Raw genomic sequence first — 19,720 nt, 5'->3', positions numbered from 1 at the left:
AAAGAATCAACACAGATGGTGAGCGGCGATAACACTATTATGAGCGTAACCATCCCACTTCTGTGTCTACTCAAACGCTCGCTGCTGACAATTAAGGATGCCGCTTTGCATGTGGAAGAGGTGGAAATGGGGGAAGACATTACACAGGGTGATAGCCAGACCACCCTCAGTTCGTCTTCTCAGCACGAATTGGACGATGAAGAGGAGGAGGACGAGCAGGAGACGGTTGCCTCCACTACAGAGGGTAGTACCCATGGAAGTTTAATTCCATCTGTTCAGCGTGGGTGGGCAGAAGAGGAGGAAGAGGATGAGGAGATTGAGAGTGATCCTCCTGATGACGACAGCAAAGTCTTGCCTGTTGGTACTTTGGCACATATGGCTGACTTCATGTTAGGCTGCCTTTCCCGTGACTTGCGTGTTATACGCATTTTAGACAACACAGATAACTGGTTGTTCACCCTTCTCAACCCAAATGGGAAAAATAATAAAACATTTTGTCCGAGTGTTGCTTTAAGCACAGCTTTGTATTAACCCTAATGATTAGAGGGGAAAAAGTCAATGGGGCACAAAAATTAAGGCCAATGCAGTAAATAAAGCTAGCAGGTAAAAAGCGCCAACAAAGGCACATATAAAAGACTGCTACAGTAGCTAAAGCAACAAAGAAAAAGAGGAGATAACACAAAGGTGTAAAAGAGACATGGCAGAAAAAGATACACAAAAAGGGAACAGGAAAAACATAAAAGAAGGGGTAAGGTCAACACAAAAGGGGGTACAGCAGTCAATAAAGATTACAACAGATGGAACATAACACAGGAAATGGTAGCAACAGCGCACATTACTAACATGAGAGTTCATAACTCACCTTCAGTCCGGTAAAGTAGATGGCAAACACCAATGTAACAAAGATTATAACAATAGATATATATTGGAAAACCAGAACACCAAATGCAAACTGGTAGAGGACACTATTGCATAGGACAGAAAACATAAAATAAATGGGAAATATCCATACACTGCCTGCAAGATATATAGAGGAAGGTAGGTTACTGAATAGTAAGACATGCACACTTATAGTAATTCCTCTATAATCACTGTATTCACTACCTGCTCATTGTATAGATTTTGTACTAATAATCAGTGGAGCAGATTTACTAATCCTATGGGTCGCACAAACTTAGACAGGCTGTCTAGACATGCACCAAAGTTATCACTAGTGTTGAGCGAACTGAGGTATCCGAAGTGGACTTTGATCTGAATTTCAGGGAAAATTTGATGGGGGGGGGAAAAATCAAATTCACTGCCTTTATTTGAACACATAGAGGCCACCGCAGCCATCTTGATGGAAGATCGCATGCAAAATCACGCGCGTGCTGACATATGACGTCACCACACTGGGCGACGAGATGGCATTATGCACCGTGCGAGATTTCACGCTGGAACTTCAATCCAGATGGGCGCGGCAGCCTCTACGTGGTAAGTATTTTTTTTTCTCAGCAGATTAACCCCTGAAAGCCACAATGTGCATCTCAGATGCCGCGATCAACGATAAACGCAGCATCTGAGGGGTTGAAGGACTGGGGGTGGCGCAATCATTCCCGTCATTGCGCCCGTTAATTACAAAGAAATGTGCTTCGTGACTAAGTAATTTTTGGTAAAGTTTCGTGAAGTAGCTGAATAGGATTATCACAGTTGCTCTTGTTGGATAAATTTACTGCAGGGCAGAACTCTTGTGTCTAACTTTAAATCAACTATCAGTTGCCTTAATTTGCCACATAATTTCATACCAGAATTTTGGTGCAATTATGGTGCACCTTAGCTCACACCCTTTCCTGAGAAGCCACACCCCTTTTGACTAAGACACGCTCCTGGTGAGCTAGGCACATTTTTCCAAAACTAGATTTTTCAGAATGTTGACGCAACCTCCATCAACATCTTGGTGCACTCACATTAGTAAATGCGGGCTAATGTTCCTATTCTATTTCACATACATGGTAATTTCATACACAATCACCCAGAATTACTAATGTGAGTGCACCTAGACCATGTCATAAAATGTACCAAAACTTGGTACAGATTGGCACAATTTGGCAAAGGGGGCGAGGATTCAAGGAAAAGGGAAGTGAGTTAGCAAGAAAGGGGTGTGACCTAAGATGCAACATTTTGCTCCAAAATTGCATCATAATTGCAAATTCTGCCAACCAGTAGTTTGTATAAAGTTAGACAAAAGTGTCTATCCGAGCACCAATTTATAATCCAGCCTGAGCCACTGTGGTATATCTGGTAAATGTTTGGACAGCCTAACATTATGGGTGTACAGAATTAGTAAATTTTCTTTAATCTATCAGTGTGTACATGACTTTGTTAAGAAACCTAGAAGATCACATAAAAAAAAAAATAATACATATAAACTCTATATAAAACCCATGGCCAAGTACTATGATCAGTGGTAGAGGTAACCATCAAATGGCTGCTCAGTAAATTAATAGACAATTATTCAGCCACTTGCCATCTAGAAACCCATTTTTCTAAGAAATTTTAAAGTTTAAAGATTTTGCTAGTTCAGGCGAGGAAAGATAAGGTAAAGCAAATAATGGTCCCAAGATGTGATACATAAACCTCTTAAAGACACCGCCTCGTTTGGTACCTAAAGCGACCCCCCCCCCCCCCCATTAAGAAAAAAAAAAAAAAACATTAACTGGAGAACGAACAGTGCACTTACTGTACATGGTGCCCTCTTTTCGTCTTTTTAGCTGCAGATCTAATGTATCACTTTCCATGCTCCTCCAAATTGCCTGTTCTGCTTCTCAGACTGCCTGATGCACACTGCGCACTTGGTAGTTGAAGACACTTCCTGCTGCCATTGGATTGAACAGTGTTGGCCAATCCAAGAGCAAGCCTGGACAAGTAGGAAATGGTTTAGGCTACTAATGCATAGTGTATATCAGATAGTTTGAAAAGTGGTGTGTAAATCTTGGATGGTAGAAGATTAGCATGGAAATTGGTGGATCTGCAACTAAAACGATGAAAAGGAGGTCACTATGTAAGTGTTCTGATTGTTCCCCAGTTAATTTAACGCTTGTAGGTAGGGACAGACAAGGACAGTGAGCCCACTGCTAGTCTCCTCCAGCACATGCCTGCTGTGGGGAGAATGAGCATTGCATCCTGTTGCTAAGGATGCTGTTGCCTTACCAGGGTGTCCTGGTTTAGCAGTGTGTCTCTCCCAGCGCAGTCGTGCCAAAGATGGAGATCTCGCCGCTGGCGCACAGACAGGTAAGTTTGTAACAATAGGTCTCTGTACTTGGTTACCCCGTAGACCATTGTTTGGCTTCTGTCTGCCATTAAGACCATTTGTTCTCAGCAATCTTTCACCTATAGACCCTGAGCTTCCCATTGTACCAGTGGACAAACAAAAAAAGGGTTGTTTTGGCCTTTGTCAGGTGTGTATCTACCAGAGCTTCTATATTTTTTTTTTCTACTGAATGGAACAGTACTGTTTTAGTAGAATCACTGGGATTTCAAATGTTGCAGCCATAATACCCATAGTAAAATATACAAAGTGAAAATTGAAGAGGGTAACAGGGGATAAAAGGGATTTTGTACTTACCAGCGATTAACCAACACAGAATAAATACTAATAGAAACACTTTCAGTACTGCAAATAACTGATGGGACAAACACTTCAATGACACCAGTAGGATGACCATTAAGTAACTCGCTCCTGCCACCATTAAGTAAAATGGAACCACAGGTTGTAGCAGACATTTATCCTTGTACATAACACCTGTTGGAACATTAATACAGAAAATAACCTTAAATGAATTTCAGAAAATGGACCACAAATCGTACAAGTGTAATTTAGATAATGTAAAACGTTAGACAAATATAATGTTATATTATACAAGCTATATAATCTAATTCATTCAATCTAAAACAAACCCTTAGAATTTAAACCTCATACTAGGCAAATTAAAGTTAATTCAGAATCCAGACCAGCTACCCCAGAAATTTAAAACAAACCAGACCCCAAATCACACCATTATTTATTTAGGTCTAGAACAAATCATTAAAATTAGTCAGACCTTAGACCAGATTCTGAAATTAATTGAACCAAACCCCCTTTAGACCTCTATGTCAGACCCCATATAAGACCCCAGTTTTAAACCTCAGATCAGACCCCCATTAGACCTCCATGTAAGACCCCCATTAGACCTCCAGACTCCCATATAAGACCCCCATTAGACCTCCAGACTCTCATATAAGACCCCCATTAGACCTCCAGACTCCCATATAAGACCCCCATATCAGACCTCCAGACCCCCATATCAGACCTCCAGACCCCCATATCAGACCCCCATTAGACCTCCCGACCACCATATCAGACCTCCAGACCCCCATTAGACCTCTAGACCCCAATCAGATCCCCCGTCAGACCTCTCCAGATCCCCCGTCAGACCTCTCCAGACCCCCCCTGTCAGACCTCTCCAGATCCCCCTCTGTCAGACCTCTCCAGACCCCCCTCTGTCAGACCTCTCCAGACCCCCCTCTGTCAGACCTCTCCAGACCCCCCTCTGTCAGACCTCTCCAGACCCCCCGCCCCCCCATTAGACCACTCCAGACCCCTCCAGTCAGACCTCCAGACCCCCCATAGACCATTCCAGACCCCCATTAGACCTCCATATCAGACCTCAGATCAGACTGTAAAATAATAAAGTAACTTACCTCTCCTGTCGCCACTGTCCTTGTACTGACTGTCTTCTCTTCTCAGGGCCCACGCTGCAGTCACCTGACCTCCTGCAAAGTCAGGTCAGAGTGCGCTCTGTATGTCCTGACGCTGCAGGTAGCCAGGACACAGCAGCGCCGGCCCTGAGAAGAGTGAGCAGGATGAGGGGTAAGTGCTGTACAGCGCTCACAGCGTTTCTCTCCCCCTCCTCCTGCAGACTAGTGATAATGGAAGCGCTCGCTAGTATTCCCTTTATAAGATGCACTGCATCTTATAAAGGGAAAAGTACAGTACCACTGGCAAGGAAGGCCCTTTGGGCCCCCCTGGCATTGGGGCCCAGTCGCAACCCTATATGGCTGATTAACCTGTTGTGTGCCAGTGCACAGCAAGTAGCATGATTCTACGCCTTGACAGCAAGTTGAGGTGAATAATAACACCCACGATAAGTCTTTTCAAAATACACTTTCGTAGCACAATTAAGTCTTTTTAGGGCTTCCAACCTAATAGAACACACAGCACTTGCTTGGTAGGACACACAGGATTTGTATCCTGCTTATGATGCCAGAAATTGATGCAAGCCCAGGAGGAGCGGAAGCGGAGGATGGGAGTGGTAGTGGCTCTGGGGGTGAATCCTTTCTTCCCTTGGGGCACAACCTGACATGCCATGCCTGATCATAGTTGGGGTGCCCTTGGTGTTGAGTTTGGTGCAGGTGCAAGGCAGGAGATGTAGGGTGCAGTTGTCGGCATATGACACTGCAGTCAGTAACAAGGCTGAGTGTAGAAAATAAGTATTTTACTAAAGTGCAGAATGGGAGTTGTAGTACAACCGATATCAAGGCACAGTTTCCAAGGCAAGCTACAATGCAGCCTCTTCCTAATAGCTGTATATGGGCAAACAGCAACAATGATGATAATAGGAGGAGTAGTTGCCGAGATCCTTGTAAACACTTTGCAACCTTTCCAAGATAATAACAGATGTGAAAAATTCGCAAAAATGTGGTAAATGTCCCAGACTACAAATCATCCACACAGAAAGTGTGGTAGGTACCAGAAACTACAAACAATCCACATGCAAAAAGTCTCACAATCAGCTCTGCAATTTCCGTACTAAAGGATGCAGATCGGCAAACAGTCAGCAAAACCATTATACAGGTGAAACTCGAAAAATTTTAATATCGTGCAAAGTTCATTTATTTCAGTAATGCAACTTAAAAAGGTGAAACTAATATATGAGATAGACTCCTTACATGCAAAGCGAGATATGTCAAGCCTCTATTTATTATAATTTGGATGATTATGGCTTATAGCTTATGAAACCCCAAAGTCACAATTTTGAGGTACCCTTTGCTCAGGGGGTATGGATTAATTAGCTGACTAGTGTGTGACACTTTGAGCCTAGAATATTGAACCTTTTCACAAAATTCGAATTTTAAGCTGCATTAATGCAATTCCTTTTCATTTGCATTACTGAAATAAATGGACTTTTGCACGATATTCTAATTTTTCGAGTTTCACCTGTATAAGGGTGAAAAGTGCTGTTAAAGGGGTTCTGCAGCTTTTTCTTATTGATGATCTATGCTCTGGATAGATCACCAGCATCTGATCGGTGGGGGTCCGACACCTGGAACCCCACCGATCAGCTGTTTGAGAAGGCAGCGGCGCTGGCAGTAGTGCTATGGCCTTCTTGTTTCCCACAGGGCCAGTGAGGTCACAACTAGTATCTCTGGCCTCGGCATGTCTAAGCCCCATTGAAGTGATCCCCGCTGATCAAATGCTGATCATTCATTTCACTGTTAATTCTTCCACAGCAAAGTCTATATCTGTCATAAACAGCTAATACCTTCCTAGCACACATGGCCTTGTGATTCTGGAAGTCTGTGAATGTCTTCTCTAGCTTTCCTTCAGGGATTATTCTCTCAACAGAAATAAATGATGTTTCTCCTGGAGCTGAACTAGCATCTGCCCCTTTCACAGGCAGAGCTAAAATCTGAAGTGGCTGATGCAATACTCACTAAAAAACATCCTGAGTCAGGGTATAATTAAACACCTATAGGCAGCTTTTGGAAATACATACAAAGCATAATACTATTTAATCTGTTCATGTTTTGTATCAAATCAAGAACAATTTGCAAGAACTACTGTTCCCAACACCTCCTAAAAGCTAGATCAGAACAGCCTAGATGATGGCAAACTCATCCTGCTTCTCTTAGTCCAGTGATGTGCCCCCCTCTCCAAGTCTGTCAACTGGGCAAAATGTCTGAGTGTGTCATAGTCATGTCTAGCAGGCAACAATCTATAACCAAGAAGTATATTACCCAAATGATTTTTTATAGGTCAGCGGGGCAAGCACTTACCCCTTCTTGTGGCAAGATCCAATGTCTAATCAGATCACACCTGTAATCATTTTACATATCTCCCTGAGACTTAACTGCATGCTGAGTTTTTCAGCAATCTGATATTTCTGTCTGCGTTTGTTATACTGTATTTTTTGTCAATGAGTGTATTAGCATTTAGGCTGGGAGGAGTCCGCAGGATCTCTCTGCATTCCGGCATTGCCAGAAGTTAACGCGTTGCTGCCTGGCATCATTAACTATAATGGGGACCAAAAAGCCTAATACAAATTACCAAACCGCATCTATATAAATAGGAGTTTATTAACATAGTAACATAGTATATAAGGCCGAAAAAAGACATTTGTCCATCCAGTTCGGCCTGTTATCCTGCAAGTTGATCCAGAGGAAGGCAAAAAAACAAACCTGTGAGGTAGAAGCCAATTTTCCCCACTTTAGGGGAATAAAAAATTCCTTCCCGACTCCATTCAGGCAATCAGATAACTCCCTGGATCATCGACCCCTCTCTAGTAGCTATAGCCTGTAATATTATTACACTCCAGAAATACATCCAGGCCCCTCTTGAATTCCTTTATTGCACTCACCATCACCACCTCCTCAGGCAGAGAGTTCCATAGTCTCACTGCTCTTACCGTAAAGAATCCTCTTTTATGTTTGTGTACAAACCTTCTTTCCTCCAGACGCAGAGGATGTCCCCTCGTCACAGTCACAGTCCTGGGGATAAATAGATGATAGGATAGATCTCTGTACTGATCCCTGATATATTTATACATATTAATTAGATCTCCCCTCAGTCGTCTTTTTTCGAAAGTGAATAACCCTAATTTTAAAATCTTTCAGGGTACTGTAGTTGCCCCATTCCAGTTATTACTTTAGTTGCCCTCCTCTGGACCTTCTCCAGCTCTGCTATGTCTGCCTTGTTCACAGGAGCCCAGAACTGTACACAGTACTCCATGTGGGGTCGGACTAGCGATTTGTAAAGTGGTAGGACTATGTTCTTATCACAGGCATCTATGCCCCTTCTGATGCAACCCATTATCTTATTGGCCTTGGCAGCAGCTGCCTGACACTGGTTTTTGCAGCTTAGTTTGCTGTTTATTAAAATTCCTAGATCCTTTTCCATGTCAGTGTTTCCGAGTGTTTTATCATTTAGTATGTACGGGTGACTTGCCTTATTCCTTCCCATGCCCCATGTACATTTGTCAGTGTTAAACCTCATCTGCCACTTCTCTGCCCAAGCCTCCAATCTATCCAGATCCCTCTGTAGTAGTATACTGTCCTCTTCAGTGTAAATTACTTTACACAGTTTAGTGTCATCTGCAAAAATTGATATTTTACTATGCAAGCCTTCTACAAGATCATTAATAAATATATTAAAGAGAATAGGGCCCAATACTGACCCCTGAGGTACTCCACTAGTGACTGTGACCCAATCTGAGTGTGTACCGTTAATAACCACCCTCTGTTTTCTATCATTGAGCCAGTTACTTACCCACATACAGATGTTTTCTCCCAGTCCGAGCATTCTCATTTTATATACTAACCTTTTATGTGGTACAGTGTCAAATGCTTTGGAGAAGTCAGATATACGACATCCATTGATTCGCCGCTGTCAAGTCTAGAACTTACCTCCTCATAGAAACTGATTAAATTAGTTTGGCATGACCGATCCCTCACGAAGCCATGCTGATATGGCGTTATTTGCTTATTTCCGTTGAGATGCTCTAAGATAGCATCTCTCAGAAAACCTTCAAACAGTTTACCCACAACAGATGGTAAACTTACCGGCCTATAGTTTCCAGGCTCTGGTTTTGGGCCCTTTTTGAATATTGGCACCACATTTGCAATGCGCCAATCCTGTGGGACATTCCCTGTCAGTATAGAGTCCGCAAATATCAGAAATAAGGGTCTGGCTATGACATTACTTTATTTTTTATTTATTTTATTTAACATCTTTATTGCTTATACAAAACAGTACACAAAATGCAATTAGAAATTAGTATACATTTTCAACCCTTATCCTTTTCTATCTTTTCCCCCATCTCTTCTCCCCCCCTTAACCCCTTTACCCCCCCAGCATATGATGCGTGCACCCCGGCCTCCCCCCCCAACCCCCCTTAAAGAAAATAAGGAAAAGGGAGGAGAGAAGAGGGGGCAAAAAAAAAACAACCCACAAAAACCCCCCACAATAATTAGGATAAATTAAAGTTGTGCAGTCCTATCAGAATTACCAGCCGTCCCATATCTTAGCCCATTTCTCAATTCCAGCCCTCTGCTTATAGAGAATCAGTTCGTAGTTTTTCACCTTATTAACCAGATTTATCCATTTATTTACTTCTGGGGCATGCCGTGCAAACCAGCTCCGACTAATCAGGACTCTGGCCAATAGTAATATTCTCCCTAGTAGAATCTTTTGGGGTTTATGACTAGTTAGTATCGAGAAATCATTCAATAAAAACAATTGTGGCTCAAGAGGAATCCGTGTTTTTAATTTATAAATAAGGAACTTATTGATACCACTCCAATATGCCCCAAGTTCTGGGCATGCCCAGATCATATGTATGTAATCCGCGCCAGCAGTATCACATCAAGGACAGTTGGAGGAATCTCTTATTCCACACCTGTTAAGCCAAGTAGGGGTAACATATAATCTATGATAAATATTGAACTGTATTAGGACGTGGTTGAAGTTGTGGGAAAGTACATCTGGGTTAGTAAAAATACTCCCCCCCAGACTTCCGGTTCCGGCGCGCACATGTAAGGAGGTGAGCAGAGAGAGCTCCGTCTCCCCGGACACTAACAGCGGGTGTTGCCGAGACCCGGGGCTTCATCACCCCGACTATATATCTCCCCGACACATAGGGAGGTAGATGGAGAAGTTTATAGTGCGCAGTGGCACCCCGCTGGCCAGCTCGCCTCTCCCGCCACGCGACCTAGCTGAACTTCAGAAGAGCAAGATGGCGGACGCTAGGAAGATAATGACTCGCTCGTCCTCACAAACTTCTCAGCCGCAAGAGACAGAGGAGCTAATATTCACACAGCTGGAAGGGGCTCAGCAGGCTGGCAATTTGGAATCTTCCTGCAGAGAAATGCCCATAGCGGTAGCAAAATTATTGGCGCCAGATATAAAAGCCACTCTGGAAGCAACGATTTCAACTTCCTTAAAGCAGCTGCAGGCCACGGTGAATCAACACTCGGAGCAAGTGCAAGAACTTGAGCAAAGAATGGGCATTGTGGAGGACGAGCTGGAGAGATTTCACACCCAGCTCAGGGACGTTACACAGTCTAACAAGGTGCTCCGGGATAAAGTTGAGGACTTGGAAAACAGGTCCCGCAGAAGTAATCTGCGTATTCTCGGCTTACCGGAGAACATCCCAGTGCACCAGCTATCCCGGATTTGCTCAGACGAGTTACCACAAGCATTGGGACTCCAGGCCCCAGCAACGGTCGAGAGGGCGCATAGAATCGGCCCGCCGCAAGATACCGTGGAGACCGAACCACAGAGGAGACCCAGAACGACCATAGTAAAGTACCTGAAGTACGCAGATAAGGAGGCCATCCTGTTCAAGTATAGAAGGCTCAAGCAGCCGCTCAAATTACGCGGCCATCAGATCCTAATTTTTGGGGACTATTCCATGGAGGTCTCCAAGAAAAGGAGAGCCTTCTCTCAAATATGTACCCAGCTAGTAAACAAGAAGGTAAAGTTTGCTCTGATCTATCCGGCGGTACTGAGAGTATTCAGGAAAGATGGTGGAGTGGACACTTACCTTACACCTTCGGATGCAGCAGATGCCCTGGAGGACTGCAACCTACCAAGGGACCTAGCCACAAGATCGCCTAATAGTGGAGCCGATTCGCCAAGAGGGGGTCGCTTTGGTAATGCAAGAAATACGCGGTCAACTGCATCACCTGGAATATCTCCGAGAAGAAGGAGAAACCCTGCTTCCAGCCCGGACTGGGGATAACCGCACTATGTATCATTTAGATAGCGGGGAGCCGCAAATCGATGCTGTGGATGGTGACCTACGCTTGTTAAGAACTCAGTAAGAAATGTATGGGTTTTTTTTTTTCATGCGCTGATTAGGTTTAGCGGAGGGGAGGTTAGTAAGCAAGTTTAATATCATGTACGCATTTTGTCCGGGGGGAGGAGGTCGGTGACGGAAGAAGTGGTTTTAAGAAATGGACTCTGGGCTAGAGGTATGCAGCAGTCTAACCCAGGTCGGTGCGAAAAAAGAGGAGTCTATAGAAGATTTGCTGTTTTGTTTAAGCATTCTCAAGGTTCCAGGGGAGAAAGTGTCTACATGTTTACCGGGGTTGCGTTGGGAGGGGGGATTATGTTTGTTATGTCATCTAATGTCTTGATTTGCAATATCACTAACGGGCTTTATGGGGGGATGTTTGCCGAGAACCGGCCTCCCAAAGGTGCTTCTATTTAACTAATACCATATATCCAGTTCAAATGATTAAATTGGTATCCTGGAATGTTAGAGGGCTGAGGTCCCCTCATAAAAGAATAATGGTTCTACGCCACCTAAAGAGATTACAGGCTGATATAGCCTTGATCCAGGAGACGCACCTGGGGAGGCTGATTTTTGGCGGATGCGGCGCATGTGGGTGGGACAAATATACGGCTCTCCCTCAGACGGAAGAAGAGCAGGTGTGATGATATTAATCCATAAGAAGCTTAGATGTGAGGTTTTATCAACAAGTGGAGATGATAAAGGTAGATTACTGAAGCTTGATCTAGATACCGATGTAGGCAGGCTAACACTGTTTAATGTATATGGGCCTAATGCTATGCAAGCTAGTTTTTTTTCAGAGTTAGAGCTGAAGGTTGTGCAGGAGAGTTGTGGTAGTATGGTAGTGATGGGCGACCTTAATGTAGTTCATAACACTCAGGAAGACTGCAGGAGGGTAGGGGCAACAGATATGCAGAGACAAGGGACAACTGTCCAGAGAATGACACTTGACTCCTTTTTGCAATCTACTGCCCTGATAGATATATGGAGACACCTAAACCCGACAGAGCGTGAGTTTACTCATTTCTCGCCTGCTCATCAGTCATGGTCCAGAATAGACTATGCACTTATCTCACCAGGACTGATGGGGAAGGTGAAGGGAGCAGAGATACTAGATATTCTAATATCTGATCATGCCCCAGTATCCCTATCCCTATTGGAAAATATACCCAGAGGTACAGATTATATATGGCGCATGCCCAGTTATTTGGCCACAGATGAGGAATTTCTCCTACAACTGAAAGGGTGGTGGTGGGAATTTACAGATACTAATAGGGAGCACCGAGATAATTATACCCTATTCTGGGACACAGTTAGGCAGTTATTAGGGGACGAATAATTTCATATGCCGCAGCTAAAAAGAGGAAGCTGGCTCAGAAAATGAATGCAGCAACAGAGGAGGTGAGACGTACATATACGGCTTTCCTAAATAATCCAACAGATATTAATAAAACCCAATGGGTCACGGCTAAGCACAGTTATGATTTTTATGTTGAACAAAATACAAAACTGACTGGGGACTATAAAAAGTCGCATCTATTCAAATATGGAAATAAGGCAGGGAAGATGCGGTCTAATCTAGCTAGGCCTTATGTGCCTAACACCAATATTAAAAGCATAATAAATGCGTCGGGACATAGAGTTACAGACCCAAAAGGAATAGTGGACTGCTTTGGGCAATTCTATGCTGCTTTATACGGTCAAGCAGAATATGATGCTAAATTAGCAGAGGAACTCATATCTAAGATCTCGCTACTGCAGCTTACAGAGGAAATGCGTGCCCATCTTAATGCTCAGATCACGGAAGATGAGGTCAAAATTACCATTAAATCCCTTGTAAGTGGGAAAGCTCCGGGCCCGGACGGATTTGGAGCAGACTTTTATAAAGGTCTCAAAGAAGAAGTTACCCCTTTTTTAACATTGTTGTTCAATAGTTGCCTGGGGGGTCAGGGTATCATGCAATCTGGGAACATGGCACATATCAAACTCATCCCCAAACTAGGCAAAGATATGGAGCAGCCCGCCTCATACCGACCAATCTCTTTAATTAATCAAGACCTTAAAATACTGACCAAATTGTCAACTAATAGATTGGCGCAACATATGCCATATCTTATAGGGTCGCACCAGGTGGGATTTATAAAAAACAGAGTGGCAGTGACTAACATCAGATCGGTTTTGGTGGCGCAGGACTATGTTCATCATGGTCCTAGATGTGTGGGAGGGAGCCCTGCCTTGTTGTCTGTCGATGCGGAGAAAGCTTTCGACACTGTAAACTGGAACTGGTTGTGGAGATCCATGACTGCTTTTGGAGTAGAGGGATCTTTCAAATCATTAGTTGAGAACATCTATCAGAGCCCGCAAGCTCAGGTTAGTGTGCCCGGCTTCTTGTCGGCCTCTTTCCGGCTCGGCAGGGGTACAAGGCAGGGCTGCCCTTTATCTCCCCTCCTGTTCAATTTGGCTCTGGAACCACTGGTACAACACCTGATTCAGTCGGATATTTTTAAAGGGATCCAGATAGGTAAGAAAGAACTTAAACTAGTATGCTTTGCAGACGATATATTGCTATTTATAGACTCCCCGCACCTTTACCTTAAAAAGATACTAGATACTTTTGAATATTTTGGGGGAACTACTGGGTATAAAATAAACGTAACTAAGAGCCAATTATTATTCTTGGATAAAGGGGGTTCTCAAGTCCAGCTGGAACGTGACCTTTGCAATGTTGAAGTGGTACCGCAGTATCTAACCTATTTAGGTATCAAAGTAGGGCGACACCCATCCTCGCTGTATAAGTTAAATTATGTTCCCCTAATTAGGAAAATAGAAACGGAGTTAGACAAATGGGTTAAACTACCGCTTTTACTTTTTGGGAGAGCTTACCTCTTAAAAATGGTAAGTTTTGCGAGATTGCTCTATCCTATTCAGACTATACCCCTCCTGCTGACACATACTGATGTCAATAGGATCCAAAGAGCGTTTGTACGGTTCCTTTGGCAGGGAAAACGGCCTAGAATAGCATATGACAAACTTTGCCTCACTAAGTGGGAGGGAGGACTTCAGATGCCGTCCATTAGAAGATATAACTTGGCCTCATTATTTAGACATGCTAGGGATTGGCTGAAAGGCACCTCGCATTTTTCAAATACCCCCTTGGAAAGTGAATTGGTTGCACCTTGGGATCTAGTAGCCTTATTACACACAAGAGTCCGAGATCTCCCTAAGCCGTTCAAAGAGTATGTAGTTCTGAGGGATACTCTGGCTGCATGGCGGAGCATACGTAAACTATATAAACTGCCCATGTACATTACTCCCTATATGCCATTGTGGAGTCTCCCAGCATTTCCGGAAGGTAGGCAATCCGGTCTTTTCAGATTGTGGAAGAGTAAAGGGATTCTTATATTGCAACAATTATTGAATGAGGGAGGTACTGGGCTTTCAACATGGCCTGAGGTTCAGTCCAAATATCAGATCCCAGCTTCCCATTTTCTGTCATATAAGCAGTTACACTCATACTGCGTGGCTCAATCAGTGAAACTGGGAGACCCTGAGAGATTGAACTGGTTTGGGGCCCTGGTGGGAGCCCAGGACTACTCACTATCTGACCTCTATAGAAGAATGCAGAACATTCTTTCTACCCCATTAGGAGATAAAGTATATAAGAGGTGGGAAGAAGAACTAGGGGAAGATACAGTCACTCCTAAATTGAGGGAAGGGATGGAGAAAGTGAGACAGGCGATTTCAAGTGAAACATGGAGGGAGATGCATTTTAGGATCCTTCATAAGGCTACGTATGCCTTTGACTTATCTTATAGAGACGCGCCTGCGCATTATTTGAGATGGTGCCCTAAATGTTTACAGCAAAAGGCTAACTTATTGCATGGGCTTTGGCATTGTCCTAACTTGAAGTCTTTGTGGGAGGAATCTGTCGAGTATATCCAGCAAGTATGGGGAATAAAACCACAATTGTCGCCTTTGCACTGCATTTTTCATTATATACCACTGGATGAAAAGGGAGAAATATCCCATTCTACTCATATTAAAGGGGTACACTTGTTCCTCTTGGCAGTGGTAAAGACCATACTCAGACACTGGATATATCCCACAGTTCCTACATTTCAAGAAGCATTGGGGGTGATGAAGTATGTCATGTATCTGGACAGGCTAGATGTAGAACGTATCAAGGAGAAGTCTGCAAAGCAGTTTTTTCATACTTGGAAAAGATTTATTGTTCATTCATTGGCACCAGCAGAAGTATCGGAAGTGGTTATGCCTTTCATACATACTAGGTGGTATCTAGAAGGGAAATTGAAGGGTACATTAGGTAGATTAGAGGTAGCCTAGAGGGAGAAAACGTTAATGAGTGATATTCCTATTACATACGAATAAGAGGTACTTTGCCCGGAAGTCTTAATATGAGATATTGTCATGGCATTGTGAGTTGGGAAACAGTTGGGAGGGAGGGGAGGGATTCGTTAAGGCACGTACTGATTAAATGCTGAATGGCTGTCTAACACGTATATGATCCTGCAAGACGGAATGTTTAATCTGCTCATGCCTGCGTGCATGAATATTTACTGTGATCTATGTATTTGTATACTGCCTATTTTTTCCGAAATAAAAATTGTTTAAAAAAATATAAAAATAAAAATAAAAAAAATACTCCCCCACCCTACACTTTATATTTGGGCAATCCCTCTCCCAGGCCTTTTGCCCTGGTGATTGTGTCTCAAAAAACCGTGAGTTAATTAATAATTTATATATATTTGAAATCTTCATTCTTACTGGTGCCTTCCCGAACCTCTCATTTAACAGGGAGAAATTATCTATTTCTAACAGTGATTTATCATCCAAACTAAAAAGTGCAGAACGAAGCTGAAAATACCTAAACCATGACAAATTCTCTACACTATGTGATAGTTCCACAAACGACTTAATTTCTCCATTTTTAACAACCTGTGCCAGGGAAAGAATCCCATTCTTCAGAATTGATCTTTTGCTATACCATCTAATACCTGTAGGTGAGTGTTATACCAAAGAGGCGTGAATATGAGTGATCCTTTCAAAGAGGCGTGAATGGAGGTGGAATATAAACAAATGCCAGAATGCACATCCTTCCGGCCAGCTTACAATATAAGAAGACAAATCTTCCCTGATGGTCAACTGAGGACACCTCTCAAAGAAATTCAATTGTTTTATGAATAAAGACTGTCACTCCCCTAGAGTGACTAGAAAAGGTCGAGTGATACGTGTGCGCAGCCCATCCCCTGGTGACCATCCTCGAGGTCTCCCCAGTAAGGTGTGTTTTTATCAGGCATATGATCGCTGGAAGATGTATACGCATCATGTCAAAGACCGCTTGTCTCTTTATTTTGTCCCCCAGACCCCTAACATTCCAGGTTAAAATTCTGATAGACATTGTCAACTAAAGTTAAAGAAAAAAAAAAAAAAACACGCATCAAAGCCCAACCCATCCCACCCCCCCATACTAGTAATCCACCGGCACAAATTGCAGCAGATTTCTCACCTGTGACCATCCCTCCCATCCTCCCCCCCCCCCCCCCCCCCTGCTCGGAACCTCCCTACTGGAATAGCACGGAAAGGGAAACTATAAACTAACTCTAGTAATTATTATTCATCCCAGCCACTCCGTCTATAGTTAAATCACATATTATTATGTTCAAGCCAATCCACGGCTTTATCCGGAGTGTCGAAAAACAGAGTGGTATCTTTAAAAATAACCTGGAGTTTTGCTGGGAAAATAAGTGAATATTTAATGTCCCTTTCTCTCAGCCTCTTTTTAACAACCATGAACGAGCGTCTCTTTTCCTGGATATCCTTTGAGAAGTCGGGGAAGAAGGCCAGTCTGTTCCCCTCGTATAGAACGGGGGGGCATTCCCTTGCCCTTCTTAGTACCATATCTCTGTCCCTTGAGACGAGCATCTTAGCAAGGAGTGTTCGTGGTTGTCGCCCAGGGATTGGTTCCCCCCCCCCCCCCCCCGGGACACGATGGGCTCTTTCCACCATGAACATTGCTGAAAAAAAATCCCTTCCAAAATTCTCCAGGATCAAGGACTGTATAAATTGGGTAGGGTTCTTATCTTCCGCACATTCTGGAACCCCCACTATTCTCACGTTATATCTTTGTGACCGATCTTCGAGGTCCACTACCTTTCTTTTAAGAAGATTGAAATCAATCTTCAGGGTGGAGACCTCGGTGTTTATTTTTTGGGATTCGTTTTGCATTATTACCAGAGAGCTCTCCACATTAATAACTCTATCACGGATTTTTGACAGATCGTCTCTGATCAGTCCGACCTCAACTTGGATTGACCCAAGCTGGGTTGTGCCTTGTATTAAGTCCCCATTCTGCTTCATTGCCATTAGTATTTCTTTTAGCGAGGTGGAATCAACCTTAATCATGTCTTCTCCCTCTGCTCCCCCTTCCCCTTGGGGGTACCCAGAGGGTTTTTGTGATTCTGCCTCCATCACCTCAATATTATCAATCCTTTTAGAAGTAATGTCCTTTTGGCCACCTCTGGTATTAACCCTTGGGGACTTTAGAAATTGGTCTATTTTTATCCCTTCAAAGGGTTTAGTAGCAGATTTCTGGGTAGAGAGGTCTGTCGACCGCCTGCTAGTTTTTGGAGCCATTCCGTATCCCTCTTTTTCTTGCCTGCCTCCCTCCTTTCTCCTCTTTTTTTTTTTTTTTTCCTCTGTTCCCTTCTTTTCCCTTTTTCTCCTTCCTTCTCCCCTTTAATTTTATTCTTCAGCTTTTTCTTGCTTATTTTCTTTCCCTTTTTTTTTTTTCTTTTCTTTTTTTTTTATCCTTAGATCCTTATCTTCCCTTAGTGCTGCTCCATATAAGGTATAACTTGGGAGTTCGCTGGTTAACTTTTAACTGCCTTGTTAGCCTTTTTTATCTGGCTGTATAGAGGGAGTCCAACTATGTACAATGCACAGGGAAGAAAGGAACCGTCTCACCCGTTTCCACGTGGGGCCAGGAAATCACGGATGCCAGGAGAGGAGCCAGAGGCCAAGGGAAGCCACCAGGAAGACCAGACCAGCCAACCATTTCAGGGACGCCAGCCGAGGATCCCACCACAAGAAGGCGGAGCCGGAGACCCAGGACACAGCCGGAGCAGACCCCACCTCAGGAAAACAGGACCAGAGATACCGGAAACACTGGACTCAGCCGAAGCAGCCCTCAAAGAAAAAGAGCCAGCCCAAGCAGCAGCGCAGCCCACAAGCAGTCCAGGCACAGGGCAGACAAGGATCCAGCGGAGGGAATGCCACAGCGGCAGGGGAAGGACGCGCAGAGTGAGCCGGAGCCGGCACCCAGGTAAAACATCCAGGCGGGGTACACACTTCGGGAGGAGGCTGGAGGTCCACAACTTACATGGGGTAAGTGGAGCGGGAGAGGAGGGTGCAGGCTGGAAGGCAGAGGCAGAGGTAGAACAGCAGCGGGGATCGCACTACGTATCGAGTTCCCCTGGTCTAGGAGGAGGGAGACCACAGGCCACAGAGACGCTCAGGGAGAGCGGAGGAAACCGAGCCCCGAGAGGAGGAGGAGAGAGCGTGACGTCCGTCTCCTACGTCATCGCGTCAACTTCCTGCTGGCTATGACATTACTTAATTCCCTTAGGATACGAGGGTGTATGCCATCCGGTCCTGGCGATTTGTCTATTTTAATCTTTTTAAGTCGCTGATGTACTTCTTCCTGGGTCAGACAGGACACTTTTAATTGGGAATTTATTTTTACATTCTGCATGTCATCTGACAGTTTATTTTCCTCAGTGAATACATTGGAGAGAGAAAATATTTAACAGCTTTGCTTTCTCTTCGTCGCTCTCTGCGACTCCCCCCTCATTACTCTTTAAAGGGCCGACACCTTCAGATTTATACTTTTTAACATTTATATAATTGAAGAACATTTTAGGGTTAGTTTTACTCTCTTTGGCAATTAATCTCTCGGTCTCTAGTTTGGCCGCTTTTATTTGTTTTTTACATGTTCTAATTTTTTCCTTATAGTTTTTCAGTGCTTCCGTGCTACCCTCCTGTTTTAGTGATTTACAGTCAGGTCCATAAATATTGGGACATCAACATAATTCTAACATTTTTGGCTCTATACACCACCACAATGGATTTGAAATGAAACAAACAAGGTGTCCTTTAACTGCAGACTGTCAGCTTTAATTTGAGGCTATTTACATCCAAATCAGGTGAACGATGTAGGAATTACAACAGTTTGCATATGTGCCTCCCACTTGTTAAGGGACCAAAAGTAATGGGACAGAATAATAATAATAAATCAAAGTTTCACGTTTTAATACTTGGTTGCAAATCCTTTGCAGTCAATTACAGCCTGAAGTCTGGAACGCATAGACATCACCAGACGCTGGGTTTCATCCCTGGTAATGCTCTGCCAGACCTCTACTGCAACTGTCTTCAGTTCCTGCTTGTTCTTGGGGCATTTTCCCTTCAGTTTTGTCTTCAGCAAGTGAAATGCATGCTCAATCGGATTCAGGTCAGGTGATTGACTTGGCCATTGCATAACATTCCACTTCTTTCCCTTAAAAAACTCTTTGGTTGCTTTTGCAGTATGCTTTGGGTCATTGTCCATCTGCACT

At 43.7% G+C, this 19,720-nt stretch overlaps 1 protein-coding gene across 3 annotated transcripts in view; it reads right to left on the bottom strand.

Moving 5' to 3' along the window:
- The window catches only part of LOC120980140 (transmembrane protein 272-like), a 170,120-nt gene that overhangs the window by 9,870 nt on the left and 140,530 nt on the right, over positions 1-19,720 (bottom strand). For 2 of the 3 annotated variants that reach the window (XM_040409029.1, XM_040409030.1), the window contains 2 exons: positions 3,605-3,781; positions 863-1,017 (listed from right to left, as the gene is read on the bottom strand). In XM_040409029.1, the coding sequence (XP_040264963.1) occupies positions 863-1,017; positions 3,605-3,781 (332 nt within the window). The remainder of the gene's footprint in view (positions 1-862; positions 1,018-3,604; positions 3,782-19,720) is intronic. The other variant, XR_005774475.1, reaches the window with a different exon arrangement.

Source organism: Bufo bufo, chromosome 10 (assembly GCF_905171765.1).
Source record: "Bufo bufo chromosome 10, aBufBuf1.1, whole genome shotgun sequence".
Lineage (NCBI taxonomy): Eukaryota > Metazoa > Chordata > Amphibia > Anura > Bufonidae > Bufo > Bufo bufo.
The sequence above is the reverse complement of the archived record's forward strand: the minus strand, read 5'-3'. Positions and strand labels throughout refer to the sequence as shown.